Consider the following 25236-nt stretch of genomic DNA (forward strand, 5'->3'; position numbering starts at 1 on the left):
CAAAGTATGTAGGAAAAGCTGAGAAACAGGCTTTCCATAAGCCCCACTGCCAACCGAATAACACACTATCGGGGGAAACTTGAAAATCCCAGTTCCTTCCTGAGGAGAGAAGGATTTGGACCCAACACCTAGTATTCCAACATTTGAACTTCACCTGAAAGGACTTGTAAAATGACTAGACTTGTTTAATTTTCCTATTATCCATCTGTAAAAGGACAGTAATATTTATGTCTTGAGGATACTGTAAGAATTAATTAAACTAACTAAATGTCCATTCACAGATGAATGGGTAAAGAAGATGTGGTACATGTATACAATGGACTACTACTCAGCCATAAAAAAGAATGAAATAATGCCATTGCAGCAACATGGATGGACCTAGAGATTATCATACTAAGTGAAGTAAGTCAGACAAGATAAATATATCACTTATACGTGGAATTTAAAATATGACACAAATGACCTTACCTATGAAACATACTTACAGACAGACAATAAACTGGTGGGTGCCAAGGATCTGGGCCTTGGGGAGGGGTAAATTGAGAGTTTGGGATTAGCAGATGCAAACTATTATAGAATGGATACAGAATGGATAAACAATATGGATACAGAATGGATAGACAACATGGTCCTACAGAAGAGCACAGGAAACTATATTCAATATCCTGTGATAAATCATAATAGAAAGGAATATGAAAAAGAATTTAGAAGGCAAAGTGGTTGTCTGAGGAGGCTTTACTAATAGCTGAGAAAAGAAGACAAGCAAAAGGCAAAGGAAAAAGGGAAAAATATACCCAACAGAATGTGGAGTTCCAGAGAATAGCAAGGAGAGATAAGAAAGCCTTCTTAAGTGAACAATGAAAAGAAATAGAGGAAAACAATAGAATGGGAAAGACTAGAGATATCTTCAAGAAAATTAGAGATATCAAGGGAACATTTCAGGCAAGGATAGGCATGATAAAGGACAGAAATGGCAAGGACCTAACAGAAGCAAAAGAGATTAAGAAGAGGTGGCAAGAATACACAGAAGAACTACACAAAAAAGTTTTAATGACCTGGATAACCACAACAGTGTGGTCACTCACCTAGAGCCAGACTTCCTGGAGTGTGAAGTGAAGTGCCTTAGGAATCATTTCTACCAAAAAGCTACTGGAGGTGATGGAATTCCAGCTGAGCTGTTTCATATCCTAAAAGATGATGCTGTTAACGTGCTACATTCAATATGCCAGCAAATCTGGAAAACTTAGCAGTGGCCACAGGACTGGAAAAGATCAGTTTTCACTCCAATTCCAAAGAAGCAAATGTCAAAGTGTTCAAACTACCATGCAACTGCACTTATTTCACATGGTAGCAAGGTAATGCTCAAAATCCTTCAAGCTAGGCTTCAACAGTATGTGAACCAAGAGCTTCTGGATGTACAAACTGCCTTAGAAAAGGCAGAGGAACCAGAGATCAAACATCCAACATTCATTGGATCACAGGGAAAGAAAGGGAATTCCAGAAAAACATCTACTTCTGCTTCACTGACTATGCTAAAGACTTTGACTGTGTGGATCACAACAAACTGGGGAAAATTCTTAAAAAGATGACAATACCAGACCACCTTACCTGTCTCCTAAGAAACCTGTATGCACATAAAACAACAGACTGATTCAAAATTGAAAAAGGAGTACATCAAGACTGTATATTGTCACCTTGCTTATTTAACTTCTATGCAGAGTACATCATGTGAAATGCTGGGCTGGAAGAATCACAAGCTGGAATCAAGATTGCTGGGAGAAACATTTACAACCTCAGATATGCAGAAAACACCACTCTAATGGCAAAAAGTAAAGAGGAATTAAAGAGCCTCTTGATGAGGGTGAAACAGAGTGAAAAAGTTTACTTAAACTCAACATTCAAAAAACTAAGATCACGGCATCTGGTCCTAACACTTCATGGCAAATAGATGGGGGGAAAATGGAAATGGTGACAGGGTTTATTTTTTTGGACTCCAAAATCATTGCAGATGGTGACTGCAGCCATGAAATTAAAAGATGCTTGCTCCTTGGCAGGAAAGCTATGACAAATCTAAACAGTGTTTAAAAATAAAATAAAATTTAAAAAAATTAAAAAAAAAAAACAGTGTATTAAAAAGCAGAGACATCACTTCGCTGACAAAAGTTCTTAATAGTCAAAGCTATGATTCTTCAAGTAGTCATGTACACATGTGAGAGTTGGACCATAAAGAAAGCTGAGCACTGAAGAACTGATGCTTTCTAACTGTGGTGTTGGACAAGACTCTAGAGAGTCCCTTGGACTGCAAAAAGATCAAACCAGTCAATTCTAAAGGAAATCAACGCTAAGTATTCATTGGAAGGACTGATGCTAAAGCTAAAGCTCCAGTACTTTGGCCACCTGATGCAAAGAGCTGATTCACTGGAAAAGACCCTGATCGTGGGGAAGACTGAAGGCAGGAAAAGAAGGTGACAGAGAATGAGATGGTTGGATAGTATCACTGACTCAATGGACATGAGTTTGAGCAAACCCTGGGAGAAAGTGAAGGACAGGGAAGCCTGGCATGCTACAGTCCATGGGGTCTCAAAGAGTAAGACATGACTTAGCAACTATACAACAATATATATATATATATATATATATAACTATATGTGAATAAAATGACCTTTTTGAAAAAGACCCTGCACCCCAGGTGCACACCAAGCCAACTGTCTCAAAGTTGGCAGGAAAATTCACTGCACTTTCTCTTGCCAGAACCCTTACTGCCCACACAGTGTGGTACCATTAGGAGGAAAACCTCAATTCGCATACTCTTCCTGGTGAGAGAAACAAGTAGAATTTATGTTCAAAACTCTGACTTTTAAGGGGGCTGCCTGAGGGACCATTCTCCATCTCATTTGAATCCAAGTACCGACAGAAAGGAAGGGGTCAGATTAGGGATATCTAAGAACTCAACCATCATTGTGCACCAATCTCCATTACCAGACAGACTAGGTAGAGATCCAAAACTGGAGCACCAAAGAGGACACGGTATCAAAGAGACCCTCCAGCAGGAGCTTTCAAGAAGAATTAGCAAACCTCTTAAAGCACAGAGAGTATGTGTCCTCAGAAAATATTTGAGTGGCCTCCAGAATCACTAGCCAGGCTAAGTGGAAAAAGTTCTCCCTATACAATTGCAGATTGAAAAATCTGGGAGTGATGCCTGATTTTTCAAATGCTAAAGTCCCAATGAAAAGTAACAAGCCATACAAAAAAAAAACAAGAAAAAAGACACATTTAAAGGAATAAATTAAATCTCCAGAAACTAACCCTAATGAGACAAACAGAAATGTATTAATTACCAAAAAAATAAAAATTGTTACAAGGTTGCTTGATGAATTAAAAGAGAACACGGACATCTAACTGAAATCAGGAAATTATGCAATGAACAAAATGCGAAAATCAATAAAGGAAGGAAACTATGAAGAAGAACCAAACAGAAATTGTAGAACTTAAGAATGCTGTAAATATCTAGATTGAAAAATTCACTAAAGGGACTCAAAAGTAAAGGCAAGAAATCAGAAGAAATAATCAGTGAACTTGAAGACATAACTTTCAAATTTGGCGGGGGGCGGGGGCTGGTATAGCTCAGGGGTTGAGCGTTTGACTGCAAAAGTTGTTTGGTTTTTTGTGGGTTTTTGTTTTGTTTTTTTTTGCAGAGGAGAAAAGGAAAAAAATGAACGATGAAAAATGAAGACAGCCTACAGCACTCTGGGGTCATCATCAAATGGAACCATATATGCATCATGTGAATCCCAGCAGGAGAAGAAAGGAAGAAGAAATAATGGTCAAAATCTTACCAAATCTGAGGAGAGAAGTGGACATACAAAATCAAGATATTCGAGAAACTCCAGTTAGGAAAACTCTAAAGGGATTTGCAATGAGAGATGTTGCTGAAAGAGAAAATCAAGAAGACATGACCAGAGAGCTGGATCAGGGCAAAATGGCTTCTCTTCCACTCTCTGTCCTTAGAATGCTCATTCTGCCCTTGAAAATGGTAGGAACCGTTTTCAAGGACACAGCCTTGAGACAGCAGTATTGTTGAGACCATCCAGATAGCATACATATGACTGAACCCAGTTAAAGCCACTCTGTAAACTTAGAGATTCTGACAGGTGGTGTGGAGATCTACTCACCTTGCAGCTGCCCAAGATAAGCCCTGTATGTAAATTCCCTTGCTTAATAAAACTGCCACCCACCAAGATGAAGTTGTCTGCTTCATTCATCAGTCTCTCCTTGTCCTCCTTGTGTAGAGGCCAGTTTGCAAATCTACAGACATTATAATCAAACTGTCAAAAGTCACAGGCAAAGGATCTTAAAAGCAGCCAGGGAAAAGCAACTTGTTATGTACAAAGGGGCTACTAGTAGATTATAAGCAGATTTCTCAGTGAAAACTCTGTAGGCTGGAAAGGAGTAAGATGATATATTTAAAGTACTGAAAGAAAAAAATGCCAACCAATAATACCATAACTTGGGGAACTGTTCTTCAAAAAACAAAGGAGAAATAATTTCCTACAAAAACCAAAGTTGAGGACATTCCTTACCACTAGACCTGCCCTACAAAATGCTGAAGGGAATCCTTCCAGTTAAAGCAAAAAGACTATAAGCAACAACACAAAACCATCCAAAAGTATAAAACTCCCTGGTAAAGGTAAGTATTCTGTAGTGTGATAATGTATATGTGTAAATCACTTTACAATCTAATATAGAATTTAAGATACAAAAGCATAAAAATTGTAAATTTGTTACCGGTATGCAATATAAAAGAAGTAACTATCGTCAATAACATATATAAGCATACCTCATTTTATTGCTTTATTGTGCTTTGTAGATACTTTGTTTTGTACAAATTGAAGATTTGTAGCAACCCAGTCAGACACCATTTTTCCAACAGTATTTACTCTCTTCATGTCTTTCTGTCACAGTTTACTAATTCTTGCAATATTTCAAACCCATCACCTGAAAAAGATAATTCACTGAAGACTCAGATGATAGCATTTTTCAGCAATAAGGTATTTTAAGACATGTACATTGTTTTTAAAGACATAATACTATCGCACACTTAACAGACTATATACAGTGTAAATGTAACTTTAATACGCACTGGTAAACCAAACAATTTGTATGATTTGCTTTACTGTGATATTTGCTTTATTAAGGTGGTCTGGAACCAAAGTCACAATCTCCAAGGTGTGCCTGTAATGAGAAAGGAAGAGATAGAAAGGAAGACAGATTTTATAGGAAACTGAAGTCAGTATCAGTTTAAAATAGATTGTTATAATTTTAAGATGTTTCAAGTCATTGGAATGGTAATCACAAAGAAAATACCTATATAATTTACAGAAGGGAAAATGAGAAGAGAATCAAAATATAAAAACATTCTCAAGACAGATAACATGTTAAACTACAAAACAGGCTTTTACACAATTAAGAAGACTGAAATTATACAAAGTATCTCCTCTGGCTACAATGAAATGAAACTAGAAATAAATAGTAGAAGAAAAACAGGAAAACCACAAATATATGGAAATTAAACACTGTACTTTTTTCAAGTTTATTATTCAATATATATATGTACATTACCCAAACATATTCTGTCAATACATATTCAGTTCAGTTCAGTTCACTCTTTGCGTGTCCGTCTCTTTGCGATCCCATGAACCGCAGCACGCCAGGCCTCCCTGTCCATCACCAACTCCCGGAGTTCACCCAGACTCATGTCCATCAAGTTGGTGATGCCATCCAGCCATCTCATCCTCTGTCGTCCCCTTCTCCTCCTGCCCCCAATCCCTCCCAGCATCAGGGTCTTTTCCAATGAGTTAGCTCTTCGCATGAGGTGGCCAAAGTATTGGAGTTTCAGCTTCAGCATCAGTCATTCTAATGAACACCCAGGACTGGTCTCCTTTAGGATGGACTGGTTGGATCTCCTTGCAGTCCCAGGGACTCATAAGAGTTCCAACACCACAGTTCAAAAGCATCAATTCTCCAGTACTCAGCTTTCTTCACAGTCCAACTCTCACATCCATACCTGACCACTGGAAAAACCATAGCCTTGACTAGAAGGACCTTTGTTGACAAAGTAATGTCTCTGCTTTTTAATATGCCATCTAGGTTGGTCATAACTTTCCTTCCAAGGAGTAAGTGTCTTTTAATTTCATGGCTACAATCACCATCTGCAGTGATTTTGGAGCACAAAAAATAAAGTCTGACACTGTTTTCAATATATATTACACTAAAATTAAAGTCTGTTTCATCAATAGGTATAACTAAAATCCCTCAAATTTCAATCCAAATATATTCACTTTGTTTAGTATAAACCAAATCCTTTGTACTGTACTTGAACCAATTCATGTCACTGTTGGTAGAAGTGAAGCACCACACACCCTCCTGCACGTCCTTGCTGCATATATCCAACTGCAAGACTTACCTCTCCTCTGACGCTCCACCCTTTCTATGGCGAGTTACACAGAAGTCACATTCATCACAGCTGACAAAAACAGTCTTTATTTTTTTCCCCTCTTTGAACACAGAAACTCCTATGTATTTATATTTTAGGGTAAAAGACAAAGTTTTAATCATGTATTTACACTTTGGTTTCTCTTTTCATAATGACAAAATTTACAGTATCATTATTATCATACTAAGTAAAGTCAGAAACAGAAAGACAAATATCATATGATATCACTTCCATGTGGAATCCAAAACAATGATACAAATGAACTTATTTACAAAACAGAAATAGACTCACAGACAAAAAACAAACCTATGGTTACCAAAAAGGGAAGAAGGGGAGGAATACATTAGGAATTTGGGATTCACAGATACACACTACTATATATAAGACAGACAGACAATGAAGAGCTATGGCAGAGCACAAGAAGTCATAGTCAATATTTTGTAATAAACCATCGTAGAAAAGTATTTGGAAAAAAAAAGTATTTGAAAAAAAGCATGTATGTATTTATTATATATGTATAACTGAATCACTTCACTGTACCTGAAACATTGTAAACTATATGCAGCTAAAAAACTTTTTAAAAAAGACATAATTGACATACAACATCATATTAGTTTCAGGTACACAACATAATGATTTAATACATGTATATATTTCCAAATGATTACCACAATAAGTCTAGGTAATCTCCATCACCACATACATGTATAATTTTTTTTCTAGGAATGGGAACTTTTAAGATTTACTTTCTTACCAACATCACTTCCAGGTATACAGCTCAATAGACTTCAGAGCAAGATGCTGAAGAGATATTTACACACCAATATCCATCACAACATTATTCACAACAACCAAGTGAAGCAACCCAAACATCCATCAAAAGAAGAATGGATAAAGAAATTGTGGTGTAGTGACTTCCCTGGTGGCCCAGTACTCTGTGCTCCCAATGTAGGGGATCCAGGGGCGATCTCTGTACAGGGGCATATTGTTGTCATTCAGTCACTAAGTCATGTCCAACTCTTTGCAACCTCATGGATTGCAGCAAGCCAGGCTTCCCTGTCCTTCACTGTTTCCCAGAGTTTGCTCAAATTCACGTCCATTGAGTCAGTGATGCTATGATCCCACATAACTAAGCCCATAAGTAGCAACTAGGGAAGCCCACACACCACAACAAAGAACCTACATGTAGCAACGAAGACTCAACACAGTCAAAATAAATAATTTTAAAAAGATATTGTGATATATGCATACACACACACACATATATGCATAAACTATAATACTGAAAGTGAAGTTAAAGTGTTAGTCGCTCAGTTGTGTTGACTCTTTGTGATCTCATGGAATGTAGCCTGCCAGGCTCCTCTGTCCATGGGATTTCCCAGGAAAGAATACTGGAGTGGGTTTTCATTTCCTTCTCCAGGGGATCTTCCCAACCCAGGGATCGAACCTAGGCCTTTCACATTGCAGGCAGATTCTTTACTGTCTGAGCCACCAGGGAAGCCCCAAACTGTAATATTATTCACTCTTAAAAAATGATGGAAATCCTGTCACATGCTATAAAATGGATAAAACTCTGGGACACTGTCCTAAATAAAATACATCAGTCACAAAATGACAAATAATGTATGATTCCACTCACATAAAGTATATAAAGTAGTCAAACTCATAGAAACAGAAAACAGAAAGGTAGTTACCAAGGGCTGAGGGGAGTGAAGAGGAGTAATTAGCATCTAGTGGGTACAGAGTTTCACGGTTGCAAAATGAAAAAGTTCTAGAGATATATTGCTTAACAATGTGAACGTACCTAACGCTACTAAACTATACACTTTAAGGTGGAAAACATGGTAAATTTAGTGATACGGTTTTTTACCACAATTTTTAAAACTAGAGCCAAATACTATTTAGACTTGCAAAATGTGAAAGATTTCACCACCAAAAGATTTGCTTTCTAAAATAATACTTTGGATAGAATGATACCAGATGTAAATAAATCTATTAAAAAAAAGAAAAAGAAAAACACTAGAGATTGAAAATATGTGGATAAATATAAATTTTCTTAGTTTTAAATTTATTTCACAGACAAATCACTACTGACATCAAAAAATGGTTATGTGGTGTGTAGTTTATAACATGTATGGAAGCAAATGTATGAAAACAATAATACAAAGACTGAGAAGAAATGAAAGTATACCATGGTAACATTCTCACTTGTAAAGTGGTAAAATATCACTTGAAGATCAGTTCAATTCAGTCGCTCAGTCATGTCCAACTCTTAGCAACCCCATGGACTACAGCACGCCAGGCCTCCCTGTCCATCACCAACTCCCAGAGTTCACTCAAACTCTTATCCGTCAAGTCAGTGATGCCATCCAACCATCTCAGTCTCTGTCGTCCCCTTCTCTTCCCGCCTTCAGTCTTACCCAGCATCAGGGGCCTTTCAAATGAGTCAGTTCTTCGCATCAGGTAGCCAAAGTATTGGTGTTTCAGCTTCAGCATCAGTCCTTCCAATGAATATTCAGGACTGATTTCCTTTAGGATGGACTGGTTGGATCTCCTTCCTGTCCAAGGGACTCTCAAGAGTCTTCTCCAGCACCACAGTTCAAAAGCATCAATTCTTTGGCGCTCAGCTTTCTTTATAGTCCAACTCTCAAATCCATGCATGACCACTGGAAAAACCATAGCTTTGACTAGATGGACCTTTGTCAGCAAAGTAATGTCTTTGCTTGTTAATATTTTAATATGCTGTCTAGGTTGGTCATAGCTTTTCTTCCAAAGAGCAAGCGTCTTTTAATTTCATGGCTGCAGTCACCATCTGCAGTGATTTTGGAGCCCCAAAAAATAAAGTCTGGCACTGTTTCCATTGTTTCCCTGTCTATTTGCCATGAAGTGATGGAACCTGATGCCATGATCTTCATTTCTTGAATGTTGAGTTTTAAGTCAACTTTTTCACTCTCCTCTTTCACTTTCATCAAGAGGCTCTTCAGCAAGTTCCTCTTCACTTTCTTCCATAAAGGTGGTGTTATCTGCATATGTGAGGTTATTCATATTTCTCCTGGCAATCTTGATTCCAGCTTGTGCTTCATCCAGCCCAGCATTTCACATGATGTACTCTGCATAGAAGTTAAATAAGCAGGGTGACAATATACAGCCTTGATGTACTCCTTTCCCAATTTGGAACCAGCCTGTTGTTCCATGTCTGTTCTAACTGTTGCTTTTTGATGTGCATACAGATTTCTCAAGAGGCAGATAAGACGGACTGTGACAAGTTAAATATATTGTTGTGAGTTGATTTGTGATCCCCACCCAAATACATTTTCAAGTTCTAATCCCCAGTACCTGTGAATGTATCCTTATTTGGAATTAGCATCTTTGAAGATTTAAGTTAAAATGAGGTATATTGGATTAGGGTGAACACTTAACCAATGGTGTCCTTATACGATAAGAGAAATTTGGGTACACAGACATACACAGAGGGAAAGGCCATAGTAAGTCACAAAGACACAAGGAGAACCACCATATGAAAATAAAAGCAGAGATTGTGGTGATACTTCTACAGGTGAAGAGACACTAAGCATTGCTAGAGACCACCAGAAGGAAGGGAGCATAGAACAGACTGTCCTTCAGCACTTCCAGAAGGAACTAACCTAGCCAATACACTGATTTCAGACTTCTAGCCTCCAAAATAGTGAGTGAATACATTTGTTATTTTAAGCCACAAAGCCTGTGGTACTTTTCTGGTAGCCTGTCTAAACTAATAGAGAGGTAGACAGTATATGCTAAAGCAACTGCTACCATTTTCTAAAAGAATTATACCTAATAGGCCAACGAAGAAATAAAATAGAATTTTAAAATATTCAGTTCAAAAAATAAAGGCAGAAGAAAAGGAAGGGGAATGTAGAACATATGAAACAAATAGAAAACAAATATTAACAGCAAGATGATAGATTTAAGACCCAAGAATATAAAAATCATTTTAAATATAAATGGCTTAGACACCTTCTTCATTAAAAGTAAGAAATTGTCGATTTCAATTTATAAAAAACAATATCCAATTATATACTATCTACAAGAAGCCTACATTAAGCATAAAAACACAAATAGATTAAAAGTGAAACAATGGGAAAAGCTATGTCATGTTCAGTTCAGTTCATATCAGTTGCTCAGTCGTGTCCGACTCTTTGCGACCCCATGAACTGCAGCACGCCGGGCCTCCCTGTCCATCACCAACTCCCGGAGTTCACCCAGACTCATGTCCATCGAGTCGGTGATGCCATCCAGCCATCTCATCCTCTGTCGTCCCCTTCTCCTCCTGCCTCCAATCCCTCCCAGCATCAGGGTCTTTTCCAATGAGTTAGCTCTTCGCATGAGGTGGCCAAAGTATTGGAGTTTCAGCTTCAGCATCAGTCCTTCCAATGAACACCCAGGACTGGTCTCCTTTAGGATGGACTGGTTGGATCTCCTTGCAGTCCAAGGGACTCTCAAGAGTCTTCTCCAACACCACAGTTCAAAAGCATCAATTCTTTGGCACTCAGCTTTCCTCACAGTCCAACTCTCACATCCACACATGACCATTGGAAAAACCATGGCCTTGACTAGACACTAATCAAAAGAAACTTCTTGGAGGGACCTACCTGGGAGTCCAGTGGTTAGATTCCATGCTTCCAGCACAGGGGGCACAGGGTTCAATTCCTCGTCGTGGAACTAAGAACCTGCATGCCACGTGGTGTGAACAAAAAAACAAGAAACAAAAGCTATTGGAGTGGCTATGTTAATGTTAAATTAAAGTGCAAAGCAAAGCATATTACCAATTATTAAGAAGGTTATTTCATAATGATACAGAGATAAATGTTTATTCATATAATAATGAAGCTTCAAAATACATAAAGCAAGAGCTGATAGAAATGAAAGGAGAAACAGAACAATTCCCATACTAGAGATTTCAATAACCTTCTCTCAATCATTGATAGAACAAGTTGGTTGAAATTCAGAAAGAATAAAGAATTCTTCACTATCAATCAACTTATGGTATTGATGTTTTTGAAAATTTGGCACAGCAGCTGCATATACATTCTTTTTAATCACATATGAAATATTTACACAGATGGACCAGAATCTGGGCTATAAATACCAATAAATTTAAAAGGATCAAGTCATACAAAGTATATTCTCTGACCACAGTGGAATAGAATTAGAAATCAATAACAGAAAGGTATTCAAAAAATTGAACTATTAGGAAAGTAACACACTTCCAAGAAACTCACAGGACAAAGAAAATAGAAGAGAGAATTTAGAAATATTTGAAACTAAACTAAAAGAGTGAACAGTGTTTCAAAATCTGTTGTTGTTTAGTCACTAAGCTGTCTCCAACTCTTTTGGGGCCCCATGGACTGTAACCTGCCAGGCTCCTCTGTCCACAGGATTTCCCAGGCAAGAATACTGGAGTGAGTTCCCATTTCCTTCTCCAAGGGATCTTCCCAATCCTAGGATCAAACCAGTGTCTCCTGCATTAGCAGGCAGATTCTTTACCACTGAGCCACCAGGGAATTAAAGCAGTACTTGGAGGGAAATTCATAGCATTAAACTCACATATGGAGTAGAAAAAGATTTCACACCAATGATCTTAGCTTCCTCCTTAAGAAATTACAAAAAGAGGACCAACTTAAATCTCAGGCAGGAATAAGAAAGGAAAAAAGATAGAACAGAGCAGAATACAATCAAATTGAAAACAGAAAAAAGCAAAACAAACAAATCAATTAAATATGAAACTAGTTGAGAAGATTAAAAAAATTACACACCACTAGCCCAAGTATCAGACATAAAAAAGAGAAGACACAATGACCAATAATAAGAAAGAAATGTGGCCTCACTACAGATTTTAGAGAAAAATAAAAGAAAAACTATGAACAATTTAAGACAATAAATCTGATGAATTTGACATTTCATCCTGTCTTGAAAGAACAGTTTTTTATAAAATATCAATGAAAAAAAATTGCTTTTATTAATCTAGAATGGCTTGCTTCAGATATTGTACAGCACTCACACTTATTAACTTCAAATTAGCTTAAAACCATTGAAAATTACATTGGAATAAGAGTATAGAGTGTTAGGGGAAAACGCACTCGCATGCACACACACACGTACACACACACACACACACAATCTGGTTTTCCCAAACTTTCTCACTTACCTCGTAAACTTTCCAGCTGGGATGCACACCCACTTTCCACCTCCATATATGAGGGCCCGTTTTTATTTTCTGGTTCACTGACAAGCTACAGTTTGACAGTAGATAAAGCCCTCTCCAGATGTTCAAACTGGTTTACAGAAAAGGCAGAGGAACCAGAGATCAAATTGCCAACATCCACTGGATCATCAAAAAAGCAAGAGAGTTCCAGAAAAACATCTATTTCTGCTTTATTGACTATGCCAAAGCCTTCGACTGTGTGGATCACAATAAACTGTGGAAAATTCTGAAAGAGATGGGAATACCAGAGCACCTGACCTGCCTCTTGAGAAACCTATATGCAGGTCAGGAAGCAACAGTTAGAACTGGACGTGGAACAACAGACTGGTTCCAAATAGGAAAAGGAGTACATCAAGGCTGTATATTGCCACCCTGCTTACGATAAGAGTACATCATGAGAAACACTGGGCTGGAAGAAGCACAAGCTGGAATCAAGACTGCTGGGAGAAATATCAATAACCTCAGATATGCAGATGACACCACCCTTATGGCAGAAAGTGAAGAGGAACTTGCTGAAGAGCCTCTTGATGAAAGTGAAAGAGGAGTGAAAAAGTTGGCTTAAAGCTCAACATTCAGAAAACGAAGATCATGGCATCCGGTCCCATCACTTCATGGGAAATAGACGGGGAAACAGTGGAAACAGTGCCAGACTTTATTTTGGGGGGCTCCAAAATCACTGCAGATGGTGATTGCAGCCATGAAATTAAAAGACGCTTACTCCTTGGAAGGAAAGTTATGACCAACCTAGATAGCATATTGAAAAGCAGAGACATTACTTTGCCAACAAAGGTCCATCTAGTCAAGGCTATGGTTTTTCCAGTGGTCATGTATGGATGTGAGAGTTGGACTGTGAAGAAAGCTGGGCGCCAAAGAATTGATGCTTTTGAACTGTAGTGTTGGAGAAGACTCTTGAGTCCCTTGGACTGCAAGGAGATCCAACCAGTCCATTCTGAAGGAGACCAGGGTGTTCTTTGGAAGGACTGATGCTAAAGCTGAAACTCCCAGTACTTTGGCCACCTCATGCGAAGAGTTGACTCATTGGAAAAGACTCTGATGCTGGGAGGGATTGGAGGCAGGAGGAGAAGGGGACGACAGATGGCTGGATGGCATTACCGACTCGATGGACATGAGTTTGGGTGAACTCCGGGAGTTGGTGATGGACAGGGAGGCCTGGCGTGCTGCGATTCATGGAGTCGCAAAGAGTCGACACGACTGAGCGACTGAACTGAACTGAACTGAAAGCCCTCACAGCGAACGGGGTGAGGAGAGGTCTTCTGCTCAGGTCTCCTATTAAGTCCGCCCCCCTCCTTTATCTTGTATACCACTTTCTCCTTAGATAAAGCTCAATTATTTTCCCAACAATTTCGGCAAAGCTTTAACAGGATCCTCACAGGTTTACAAAATAACCAATGAGGCTGTTTCCCCTCCTGCTTTTTAACAGAGGAAAGAGCCCTGCTCCTGCTTGGTTTGTGAGGAAAAAGGATGCGAGGAGACAGGAAACAGAGGCCTTCAGAGGTTTGGTTCAAGACTTTCGTCCTCAATTGTCCTGACTGATGGAGCCACAAGACTCCTTTGCTCTCTAGTTTTTCTTTTGCCTCATTCACCTAATCCTCCTCTCATAAGCAATACAGAGAAAACAAGATCCTGCTGCTCTTCAGGCGCTCAGATTATGGTGGCATGATCAGCCAAACCGCCAGAGGAGCTCAAGATCCAATGGAGAACGTAAAATCGATGGAGCAAAGAAATCTCAGGTAATTTTAGACTTCGTTTTAACCCACGACCTATCTCGTATGCTGAGGGCTGTGCAATTTCATATATATATATAGCCCTCATGTCAGTACACGACATGTAAACTATTGGCCAGGAAGTTTTAAGGAACGTACCCAAGGTAGAAGTTTCAACTAATGGGGCGAATTTCAGGTCACTCAGTTTTCACATTGAAATCTCACAATTTCCAGTCCGTATCCTGAGAAGTGCAGACAGGTTGTAACCGGTACCCTCCGCGTTACCCAAACCGCCGGCCTCTGAGGCGGAGCACCGCCCACTTGCGGGAAGGCCGAGCGCAGCCTCGACCCCGGAAACCCAATCCGCCGCCGGCTCCGACTCGGCGCCCGCCTCGGGCCGGTCACGTGGCGCCCAAAATGGCCGCGCCCGGGCGACTCGAGTGGAGCGTGGCGTGAGCCCTCGCGGGGCCGGAGGAGACCCGCGGAGGCCGCGGCTGCACCGAGGAGCGCGTAAGGTACCGGCGCTCAGGAAGAGGGGCGCCGGCGGGGACTGAGAGATGCGCAGCGGATGACGCTCTGTTCTGCCGCAGCGTGGTAATGAGATCCCAGGACTGAGTCACAACGAGAGGAGGGGAGTCGGTTCCATCGGTCCGACCATCCCTATACTTTCCACCCTAGAAGAAAAGATCTATTTAAATTAAGCCTCTGGCGGCAGGGCCGGGGGAGGGGAAGAGGTTGGAAACCCGTGCTTGAACTTAATCCCAGGTTTACTGCCAATTTACCGGGTGACCTTGGCCTAATTTAATTTTCATCGGCCCCACTTTCCTCATTGTCTGTCTCGGGAGCTATCTTAGAAAACTAATGCAAAAGGCTTTCGAAATGTTTGTAATATTTAAACGTGGCACTCATTGTCGTAGGTGTGGATATATTATTAATAACCAGGATACATACAGTGACCTATTGTGGACCAAATTAAGGGTGACTTTTAATAGCCACACTTTAGAAATGGCTAGCTCACAGCAGGAACCTCAGCAGTATGCAGAGCATAGATCAGAAAACTAGTGATAGCCTTAGGCGGGACTTTTTGGGGGAACATTTCAGACATACACACTGTACACCTTGTATATACTGAATTTGATTGTTTTTATATCTCTTTCCACCACCCCGCCAACATAAAATTATTCAGCGTTCCTGTAGATCAGAGATCATGTTACTGTAACCAAGGCCCTCAAAAAGTTTGAGTCCAGGAAATCTAGACATTAATTTCCAACCCTGCACTGTACTTAGGATAAATTCAACTTTGTTTAGTTGCTACATTGTGTAGCCTGCCAGGCTCCTCTGTTCATGGGATTCCCAGGCAAGAATATTGGAGTGGGTTGCCACTTCCTCCTCCAGGGGATCTTCTCCACCTAGGGATCAAACCCACATCTCCTGCCTTAGCAGGTGGGTTCTTTACCACTGAGCCATCAGCGAAGCCCTAACTTGAAGGCTATGAAATTCAGTGCACTCAACATTTCCCAAGGCATCTAATGGCTACCCAGTAATATTTGTTAGTGTTATAAATTAATCTTCTAGCAAATGAATAGTGAACCAAGAAAACTACTTAATAATATAGTACATTCTTTCTGAACTTTTGCTTTTCTTAACTCTGCTGCCCTGAAATATGAGCTAAATCTAATGAACTAAATCTTCAAGCTAAAATTTATCATTCACCCATTCCCTTACTCCCTTACTCACTTCAACTAGTGCCTAAGTCAACAAACTACCTGCCTGTGGACCAGAGGAAGGTTATCATTTGTTTCTTTGCAGCCAGCCAGAATGAGTTTTATATTTTTAAATTTTTTAAATTGTTTCATTTTTCTAAGTATGCAACAAAGACCATTATGTGACCCACAAAGCCTAAAATATACTATCTGGCCCTTTAGAGAAGTTTGCTGACCTCTGCTCTAGGGTATAGGTGAAATTGCTAGTGTCTTCGACCTACTAAACAAATTCTTTTCCAAAGTGGTTGTAATGAAAGTCGCTCAGTCATGTCCAACTCTTTGCAACCCCATGGACTGTAGCATACCAGGCTCCTCTGTCCATGGAATTCTCCAGGCCAGAATACTGGAGTAGGTAGCCTTTCCTTTCTCCACAGGATCTACCCAACTCAGGTGTCCCGCATTACAGGTGGATTCTTCACCAGCTAAGCCACAAGGGAAGCCCCAGGGAAGCCCGGTTGTACCCAGATTGGATAGTTTATGCTTCTGGCAGCATATGAGTTTCCGTTACCCCACATTCTTAGCAGTAATTGAAATTTAATTTCTATTTCCCTGATTATAGTGGTTAAGCATATTTTCCTATTTATTGGCTGTTTGGCTTTCCTCTTTGTTACAACTTCAAATTCAGGATTCCCTGGTGGCTCAGCGGTAAAGAATCCACCTGGGAGGCAGGAGCCATGGGAGACACAGGGTCAACCCCTGGGTAGGGAACATCCATGGGAGGAGGAAATAGCAACCCACTCCAGTATTCTTGCCTGGAGAATCCCTTGGACAGAAGAGCCTGGCACGCTACAGGCCTTAGGGTTGCAAAGAGAAGTGCCTATTAACATCTTTTGTCAATTTTTCTATTGAGTTGGTTGCCTTTTTCTTACAGATTTCTAGTACTTTGCATATTCTGAGTACCAACAACGACTCCTTTGTCAGTTATATTGCAAACATTTTCTCTACCACTGGCTTATCTTTATGGTATCTATGAATGAGTTCATTTTAACTGGTTAATACTACTTTAAAATTATGTATTTTATGGTTAGTGCTTCTTGCAGATTTGCAATATTTTTAAGGGTCACAAAAATGTTCTGTGTTTTCTGAAAGTTTCATGTGTTGTCGTCCACGTTCTGGTTTCTGTTTCACATAGAATTGTGGGGGTTTGGAGGCAGAGGTGTTTATGCTAATCAGTTTCATAATCAAATTGATGATTATCAAGCTATGGCCTGATAATTAGCCATAACATCCATTAGCCATAATAAGCTATGGCTGATTTTTTTTAAACTAAATATTTATGGTCTTCAGAAGGCTTTTATAAGCCCTTTTGCTGTTTTTCTATAAATACACATTATTGAAAAATGACATTTTAATTTAAGGCTCAAGATGGAAAATCATGAACCAGATGGTACTATCATCAAGGAGAACTTAACTGATATCATAGCCAGAAAAATTAACCAACTCCCAGAAGCAGAACGGTAAGATCCCTTCTTATACTTAAAAAAAACTTGTTATCAGGTGGATTTTCATCATTGATTCATTTCAATTTAGTTTGACTATAAATCACATACACTATCAGAAAGAAACTGAGATTTTTCTTGCATTGATGAGAAAGGCAGGTCCAGAAAGATTAGCCATTTTACTTGAAGTCAAGGCTAAAATTCGTTTCTTTGGATATCTAATAGTTGTTTTTCCATTTGGCTTAGAGACAAATGTATGTATTTATGGATCTAATTTAAATAACAAAATTTTAGATTTTAAAACTGTGTTCTCAATTCATTACCACTCTTATCAGACTCAATTCATTACTACACTTACCAGTCTGAGAGTGCCATGTAACATACATAGCTAGACAAGAAATTTCAGAGAAATGGGATCATGGCTAAAAGATCATTAAGGCATTATTAATTTATATAGGAAACATGCTGATCTTTGAAGACAACACTGAATGAATTGCAGTCCCTACAAACTGTTCTTAGATCTCCTTCAGAGGCAGCCACTCTAACATTCCATTTAAGCTGAAGCTCAGAGAAGGAATGGCATATGCACAGGCAACAGGACAGCAGTCTCTCATATTTGAGAAACCAGTGTTGCTAAAGTATTAGGGAAGTGGGCATAAGGTTGAAGAAACAGAGTTTTGACAGGGAATGACCCAGCTAACATTTCCAAAGAACATTCCAGTTGTTTTCTGGAAAACAGATTTCAGGTAGGAGAGAAAAGGAAGGAAGACCAGTAGGAAAACTGGCATAGTAATCCCAGTGAGTGGTGGTGGCAGTTTGAAGTGAAAAAAAGGATGGATTTGAAATACATTTTGGAAGTATAATCTTACTATCTTGCACAAATTCCAGTCTTGCTGACACCAGCTAAACAAGGGCAGTAATAAGAACTTAAGTGAGATTTTTTTTAAGCTGTATATCCAACTCTCCTCCCCACCACACACACACACACACTGATACTGTTTTCCAGAGATAAACAGAAAACCTTTTTAAGCAAATAAAAGATACGTACCCATGTTTCCAGGCCAGTAAAGAAGGGAAAGCCACACTGACTGACACAAAGACGGGTAGATGTGACAGCCTTGAAGAGAAGGAAGTAGGATGTGCTATTGGGACTTTCACCAAATTAGAATAAGCAATGGGGAAGTGAGCTAGAACTGCAAAGCAAGCTTTAGTTTAGAAGTAAACTGTTTTCAGTCCCTGGCACCTGAGCAGGGCAAATGGCAGCACCTCCTTATCTTTCCCTTGTTCCCTATTTTTCCTGTTTCTATTTTATGCATCCTAGTTCTGTTTGAATCCTTATTACTTATATTATCAGTTGTTGCTTAGTCGATAAAGTCATGTCCAACTCTTTCCAATCCCATAGACGGTAGCCCCCCAGGCTCCTCAGTCCATGGGATTTCCCAGGCATGGGTTTGTTATTTGAAAAGTTCTTAAGTGTATTAAGCTTGAATATTAAACACTACACTTTCTAATCTACAAAATAATTTCATGTAACAAATTTCATTGCCACTTGTTATTTCTGATCTTATATTTCATTTTATCATGTATCTAGTTATTTTTTATCTTTCCAAAAAAATCCTGAGTTCACGTTTCTAATTTGTATTAGAAACTTTTTGGAAACAGTGACCAGCTATGGCGCTGCTAGGTAACAATTTTCTATTGAATTATTAACTAAACAACATGACTTTAAGCCACAGGAAATTAAAATCTGGTTGGGAGACCACAGACTGTGCTATTCATATTCCAGTTACACTCCTTGATATATTTAGGGACTTATTTATGTAATTTTTAATATTTAACATTAATATGGAGAAGGCAGTGGCACCCCACTCCAGTACTCTTGCCTGGAAAATCCCATGGATGGAGGAGCCTGGTGGGCTGCCGTCCATGGAGTCGCTAAGAGTCGGATACAACTGAGCAACTTCACTTTCACTTTGCACTTTCATGCACTGGAGAAGGAAATGGCAACCCACTCCAGTGTTCTTGCCTGGAGAATCCCAGGGACTGGGGAGCCTTGTGGGCTGCCGTCTATGGGATCGCAGAGTCGGGCACAACTGAAGTGACTTAGCAGCAGCAGCAGCAGCAGCATTAATATATCAACATATTATAATGTATATAATAATTATATATATGGGCAAGTTATTTACCTTAGTATTTGTTCCCATGACTAAAAATGAAAATAACAGGTATTTCACAGTGTTATGATGAAAACAGTATTTTAGAGGAAATGCTTAAGTTTCCCACTCCCTTAGCTCCCACAAAAATACACAGGTCTTTTCCTATTCATGTTTTATGTTACTGTTCAGTAGTTCTCCAGGCCCTCATCACAGATATTGTCTTAATGTACCCTAAGTTTCTAAACTGCCTCCTTTGTACTGCCATCTGTTTTAGTACACTTCTGTTAGATTTCAAGTGTATGTATCTTTCAATCTTCACTAATAAACTATGAAGACACTGAAGGTAGATAATTTTTGTACCTTCATAGCCAAGTGTGCTGTATGCAGTAAGGTGCTCAGTGACTAAATGCCAAGTACCATTATGATTACAAAGTGACCAGTAAGAGAAGTAATATCGTATACAATGTAGAAAGCTCAATTAGAAATTCCTAGAAAAGCCGTCTTGAGTGTTAACCATAGTAGTGAGGGTATTGTATGGTCAGTCTGGCTAATTAAGAATAATAATTGAGAGACTGAAATGCCTGTTACAGGTGGCAAGGCAGGTGGTAAAAGAGTTAAAACTGTAGTTAAAACTCAGAAGAGTCTGAATTGGAGTATTTCAATATTCAGCAGTTTTAGGGTTATTTTTTCCCCGGAAACTAAAGAATGGATAGAATGTGCACTTTAAAACTTATACATACCATGCTTCAAAACCAGTTTTACCATTTACTATCCCAAAGCATCATTTTTATTTCAATGAGTTCTTGTGATGTGCCTGGCATAGAGGATCCCTTAAATGTTAGTACTGTTCCAGCCCCCTAACCCTGACTCTAATGCTTCAAGGAAGATTAATAGGGAACATCAATTCCACCTTATTGAATGCCTTCTGTGTGTCAGGTGCTGTTGAAACCAAGATACTTGTATCTTTGTAGCCAGTCTTCAAGTTGTTTACAGGCTAGTTGGGAAGGCTGACATGTAAATCTATGATCAGACAGTACCGCTTTATAATGTGTTGTGCTACAGAAGTTAAGTACTGGGCGTTGTAGGAGCCTAGAGAGGCATCTAAGTCAGACTCTTCAGAAGTTCTTCCCTGCTATACAGGGGTCACAGGGCAGGGGGAATTTCCATACCAATACCCTTTACAAAATCACAAAACAAATTGTACCACTGCATCCTTAATGTGTTGGCCAAATTCAGAACCTTTTGGAATAAAAATCTCTATGTAAGACAGTGATTTTAGATTTGTTTTACAGAGCTCTAAGATATAAATATGATCCTAAAATCCTGATTAAGTTCTGTAACACATGCCAGAATTGTTCTTGGAGAGCTTACATACATGATAGAGCAAAAAGTTACTGTTTTTTCTCACCCATTCAGGAATCTGCTTGAAAATGGATCAACATATGTTGGACTTAATGCTGCTCTCTGTGGCCTAATAGCAAATAGTCTTTTTCGACGCATCTTACATGTGACACAGGCTCGTATAGCTGCTGGCTTACCAATGGCAGTGATCCCATTTTTGACAGCAAATGTATCTTACAAAGGTTTTGTAAGTTTACCTTTGAATACAGGTAAGTTCTATTTCACTATCACCAGTAAGTTCACTTTGGTATAGTTTGTACCTTATGTCAATCCTTAAAGTAGCTATATGATTTAAGGTAGTCACGGCGTACGTCTGTCAGACTTGGATGGGTAAGACTGAACCTTGCTAGCCTCTATAACGCAGCAATTAATTCATATTAGCATGGTCTACCAAACAAGTAAAATAGATATACACAGTAATGCTAAATACTTTCCTTTATCTAACTTATCTTTCCCACAGTGCTTAGTAAGAAATACTTGGAAACTTTTTTTAAAATGTTGACTGCCTTAACATTATAGGAGTTTCTTAAAGGGAAAAAAAATTTTGTGGGAACAAGACTTTATGTAGTAAATCAAAGAGCACCAAATGTGTGTGTGTACAGTAGTTATCAAATACATGGAGACTTGATTTCCTTTGGACAGTTCACAATATTTGCTGAGTACTCCAAGTACAACTAAATCATGAAAGGATTTATGATTTCAAAAAAAAAATTATCACAGGTGGTAGTAGGGAAGGAGGCAGTCCATTTAAATTCTCTTAAGTGGTACTTCAAATTTGTTTACATTGGATGAGTATTTTGTTTGAATCCCTAAGATCACTGTGGAAAGAATTTTGATATGCAGGGAAACAATGAAGTGAACAGAATGAGTGAAAACATAAGTTAACTTTCTAGCACCATGTACTAATTTGAAAATGAATAATTTTATAAAAATAAAACCAGACTATATAATGTAAAAATTTAAGATGAATTAAATTGTTAAAACAGATTTCCCATGGGTTTAAAAGTTTCTTAAAGACAAAAATACTAGCCCGGGTTTGCTAATACAAATGAAGAAAACCAGAGGCAGTGCAAACTATTACATTCAAATAGAAAACAAATTAGGGAATTTTCCCTAAAATGGTTTTATCAGTTACTTTTTTTAACTACTCATTTATCAGTTACTTTTTTTAATTACCCATATGTATACCTTTTAACATGCCTTGAGAAATGCATTTACTGTATTACTGCTTGAAATTGCCTATCTTTGATACATATAAGGGGACCTTGAGTTCTTTACGTGTTTGCTTGAATATCCATTTGCGGAACTAATTTGTTTCCTAGGTGATCTGCAGTGTGAAACCTGCACCGTAACACGAGGTGGACTGGTTGGTCTTGTTTTCGGTGGCCTGTACCCTGTTTTCTTGGCTATCCCTGTGAATGGTGGCCTAGCAGCTAGGTAGGATTATTTTCCATAATTACTGAAAAACTTAAGTACACTCTATTTTTTAAGGAATGTTACCTGTTTGATTTGAAAGCATTAATGAGACTTGTTTTTTCCAAGTAATCAAAGAATATTTTTCAAGAATTTGAAAACACTTCTGGAAATTTATTTCACTAACCTCTTGGGTGTGAGGTTCAGGTTTAAAACATAAAGCTGCAAACAGTACTACTGTGACTAGTGTGAAAGCTACATTATATGCATAATGTTCTTAAGAGTTTGTGTACTTCTTCTAAAAGAAAATTCCATCAGAAAATGTGTAGCTATAAGCCAAAATAACTCAGTTATCCTCTGATGAACTCTTCCAGAGGTGAAATGGGAAAAAATTAAAAAAGGACAAAAGAAAACAAAAGGCCAGTTTTTAGGACTAACAGACATTGAAGAGAATGCTATTACCTTAATCTTTACCCTAAGCTAGTTTTAAGACTTCTGGAATTAATATATGTTGTACATAAATACATCACTTAATACAACTATCTTTTCTAGTGAACTGTCTCAATGTTTTCTTACAGGTATAATTCAGCCCTGCTACCAGAGAAAGGAAACATCTTAAATTACTGGATTAGGATTTCTAAGCCTGTCTTTAGAAAGATGTTATTTCCCATTTTGCTCCAGACTGGGTTTGCTGCATACCTCGGGTCTAGACAATATAAACTACTTATAAAGGCTCTTCAGTTACCAGAACCTGGCCTAGAAATTGAGTGATTGTTAAGCAAATCTGTACACAAAAATAAAACTATAAAAATAACCTACATCTGATTATGAATAAACAGAGACTTGTACATAAGGTACAATTCTGGGATCTACAGTAGTCAACACTGTCCACTTAGGTAAGAACCTAACTTCCTCATTTTCCCAGTACTTTCTCCCACATTCACTTGCTCTACTCCTTTATATTAAGCACTTTGGTTTGTAACACAGGAAAAAACTATACAGTAGTTTTCATTAAAAACCTCATAAAGAATCCAAACAGGAATGAAAGTGGGGGATGGGGGTGGAGAGGTATGAACATACTACAGAAATAGTATTCATTTTCTTAATTCGCTGTTTTCCATAGGTATTATTCATAGACTCTTAGAGCGTATTTTAAAACATTCCTGGGACTTCTCTAGCAGTCTACTGGTTAAGATGCCACACTTCAAACCCTGGTCAGCTAAAAACAACAAAAACTCATTCCTCACAGTGATCAATTCCAATATTCTTGCCAGGTGATTATTCAGGCTTAGCTCAAGCTGTCCTAATGATAGGCTTCCCTGGTAGTTCAGTGTTAAAGCACCTGACATCAAGCCCTTAAAGAGTAGCCATGCTCTTCCTATTATTTCTGGTTTTGTTTTTTTAAGTATCAGTCTATTCCTGACTTCCTAAGATTATTTAAATTTTTGAAATGACCAGTTGTTTTCCCTTCCTAAAACTTTTCATCTCCAGTTCTTGAAACCATTTTATTTGACAGCATCTAAATCAGCATTGAGCTTCCCTGGTGGCTCAGCAGTAAAGAATCTACCTGCCAATGCAGGAGATGTGGGTTTGATCCCTGGGTCAGGAAGATCCCCTGGAGGAGAAAATGACAAGCCACTCTACTACAGCCTGGGAAATTCCATGGACAGAGTAGCATGGTGGGCTATAGCCCATGGGATTGCAAAAGAGTTGGATATGACTTAGTGACTAAAAGACAGATCACCACTGGCCAACAAAACTATGATGAGGAAATATCTTTATACTGTACATGACTGATAACATGTTAGCACTAGCCATATGTGGCTACTGAGCACCCAAAATGGGACTAGTGCACTGAATAACTGAATTTTTTATTCTGTTTAGCCATACCTAGCTAGTATCCTTGGCATTGAACAATGAGGATCTATATCAACACTTGCTTTGAAACAAGCCAGGCATACTAAATACTGTCACCCTAGAATATTATTCACAAGCATCTTAACTATTCCTTTTCAAATACAGTGATACATCTGTTAGTCTTATGCTATTTAAAATTATATAAAAACATTTAGCCTGTCGCCTAAAAAAAGCAGCTTTGAGTGGGATAGACTTTGAGCGTCCCATAAAGAAAAGAAAGCAGTACAGCCAAAGATTTAAAATTCAATTTATAAAATACAAGGGAATTCCCTGGCAGTCCAGTAGTTAGGGGAGCTTCCCTGGTGGCTCAGCAGTAAAGACTCCACCTGCAATGCAAGAGCTGTGGGTTCAATCCCTGGATCAGGAAGATCCCCTGAAGGACACAGCAACCCACTCCAGTATTCCTGCCTGGAGAATCCCATGGACAGAGGAGCCTGGGGGGCTATAATCCATGGGGTCACAGAGTTGAACATGACTAAAGTGACTTAGCATGCACAAACACCAGTGCTTTGACTGCTGAAGGTGTAGGTTTATTAATCCAGGGACCAGCAAGCCGTGTGGCAGGGCTAAATAAAAACCAAGTCAAAAACCTAATAAAAACAGATTATGTTCAAAAAAATTCCCTATCAAACTACATTTGATAAGAAATTAGAATATATTTTACTATGGATATTCTCTGGGTTACA

The 25236-nt window shown here is 38.7% G+C and overlaps 1 protein-coding gene and 1 long non-coding RNA gene across 5 annotated transcripts; one reads left to right on the forward strand and one right to left on the reverse strand.

The window, feature by feature from the left end:
- Positions 1–4826: 4826 nt before the first annotated feature.
- Positions 4827–14971, reverse strand: LOC147342534 (uncharacterized). Its single transcript, XR_015157904.1, has 3 exons — positions 14621–14971; positions 11125–11202; positions 4827–5232 (listed from the first exon to the last, which is right to left on the reverse strand). It is a non-coding gene; the product is annotated as an uncharacterized LOC147342534 (long non-coding RNA).
- TMEM126A (transmembrane protein 126A) lies at positions 13792–23447 on the forward strand. 4 transcript variants are annotated; one of them, XM_086384688.1, is made up of 5 exons: positions 13792–14488; positions 17583–17681; positions 21236–21429; positions 22543–22657; positions 23212–23447. In XM_086384688.1, exons 1-5 carry the CDS (start codon positions 14415–14417, stop codon positions 23402–23404), a joined length of 675 nt encoding a protein of 224 aa, XP_086240814.1. In that variant the 5' UTR covers positions 13792–14414; the 3' UTR covers positions 23405–23447. The 4 variants fall into 4 exon arrangements, with proteins under 4 accessions (XP_086240814.1, XP_086240812.1, XP_086240813.1 ...); XM_086384686.1 differs by lacking the exon at positions 13792–14488 and adding an exon at positions 14856–15055; XM_086384687.1 differs by lacking the exon at positions 13792–14488 and adding an exon at positions 14856–15052.
- The last annotated feature ends 1789 nt before the right edge of the window (positions 23448–25236 follow it).

The sequence above is a fragment of the Bos grunniens genome, chromosome 29, assembly GCF_055505025.1.
Source record: "Bos grunniens cultivar Pamir isolate PY7600 chromosome 29, Bosgru_T2T1.0, whole genome shotgun sequence".
Classification (NCBI taxonomy): Eukaryota; Metazoa; Chordata; class Mammalia; order Artiodactyla; family Bovidae; genus Bos; species Bos grunniens.

Excerpts from the sequence above, each read along its gene's own strand:
- TMEM126A (XM_086384688.1), top strand. The coding sequence starts at position 14,415 with ATGATCAGCCAAACCGCCAGAGGAGCTCAAGATCCAATGGAGAACGTA. Across the intron at positions 21,430-22,542 it reads AAGTTTACCTTTGAATACAG|GTGATCTGCAGTGTGAAACC; the intron begins GTAAGTTCTATT and ends TTTGTTTCCTAG. Across the intron at positions 22,658-23,211 it reads AATGGTGGCCTAGCAGCTAG|GTATAATTCAGCCCTGCTAC; the intron begins GTAGGATTATTT and ends GTTTTCTTACAG.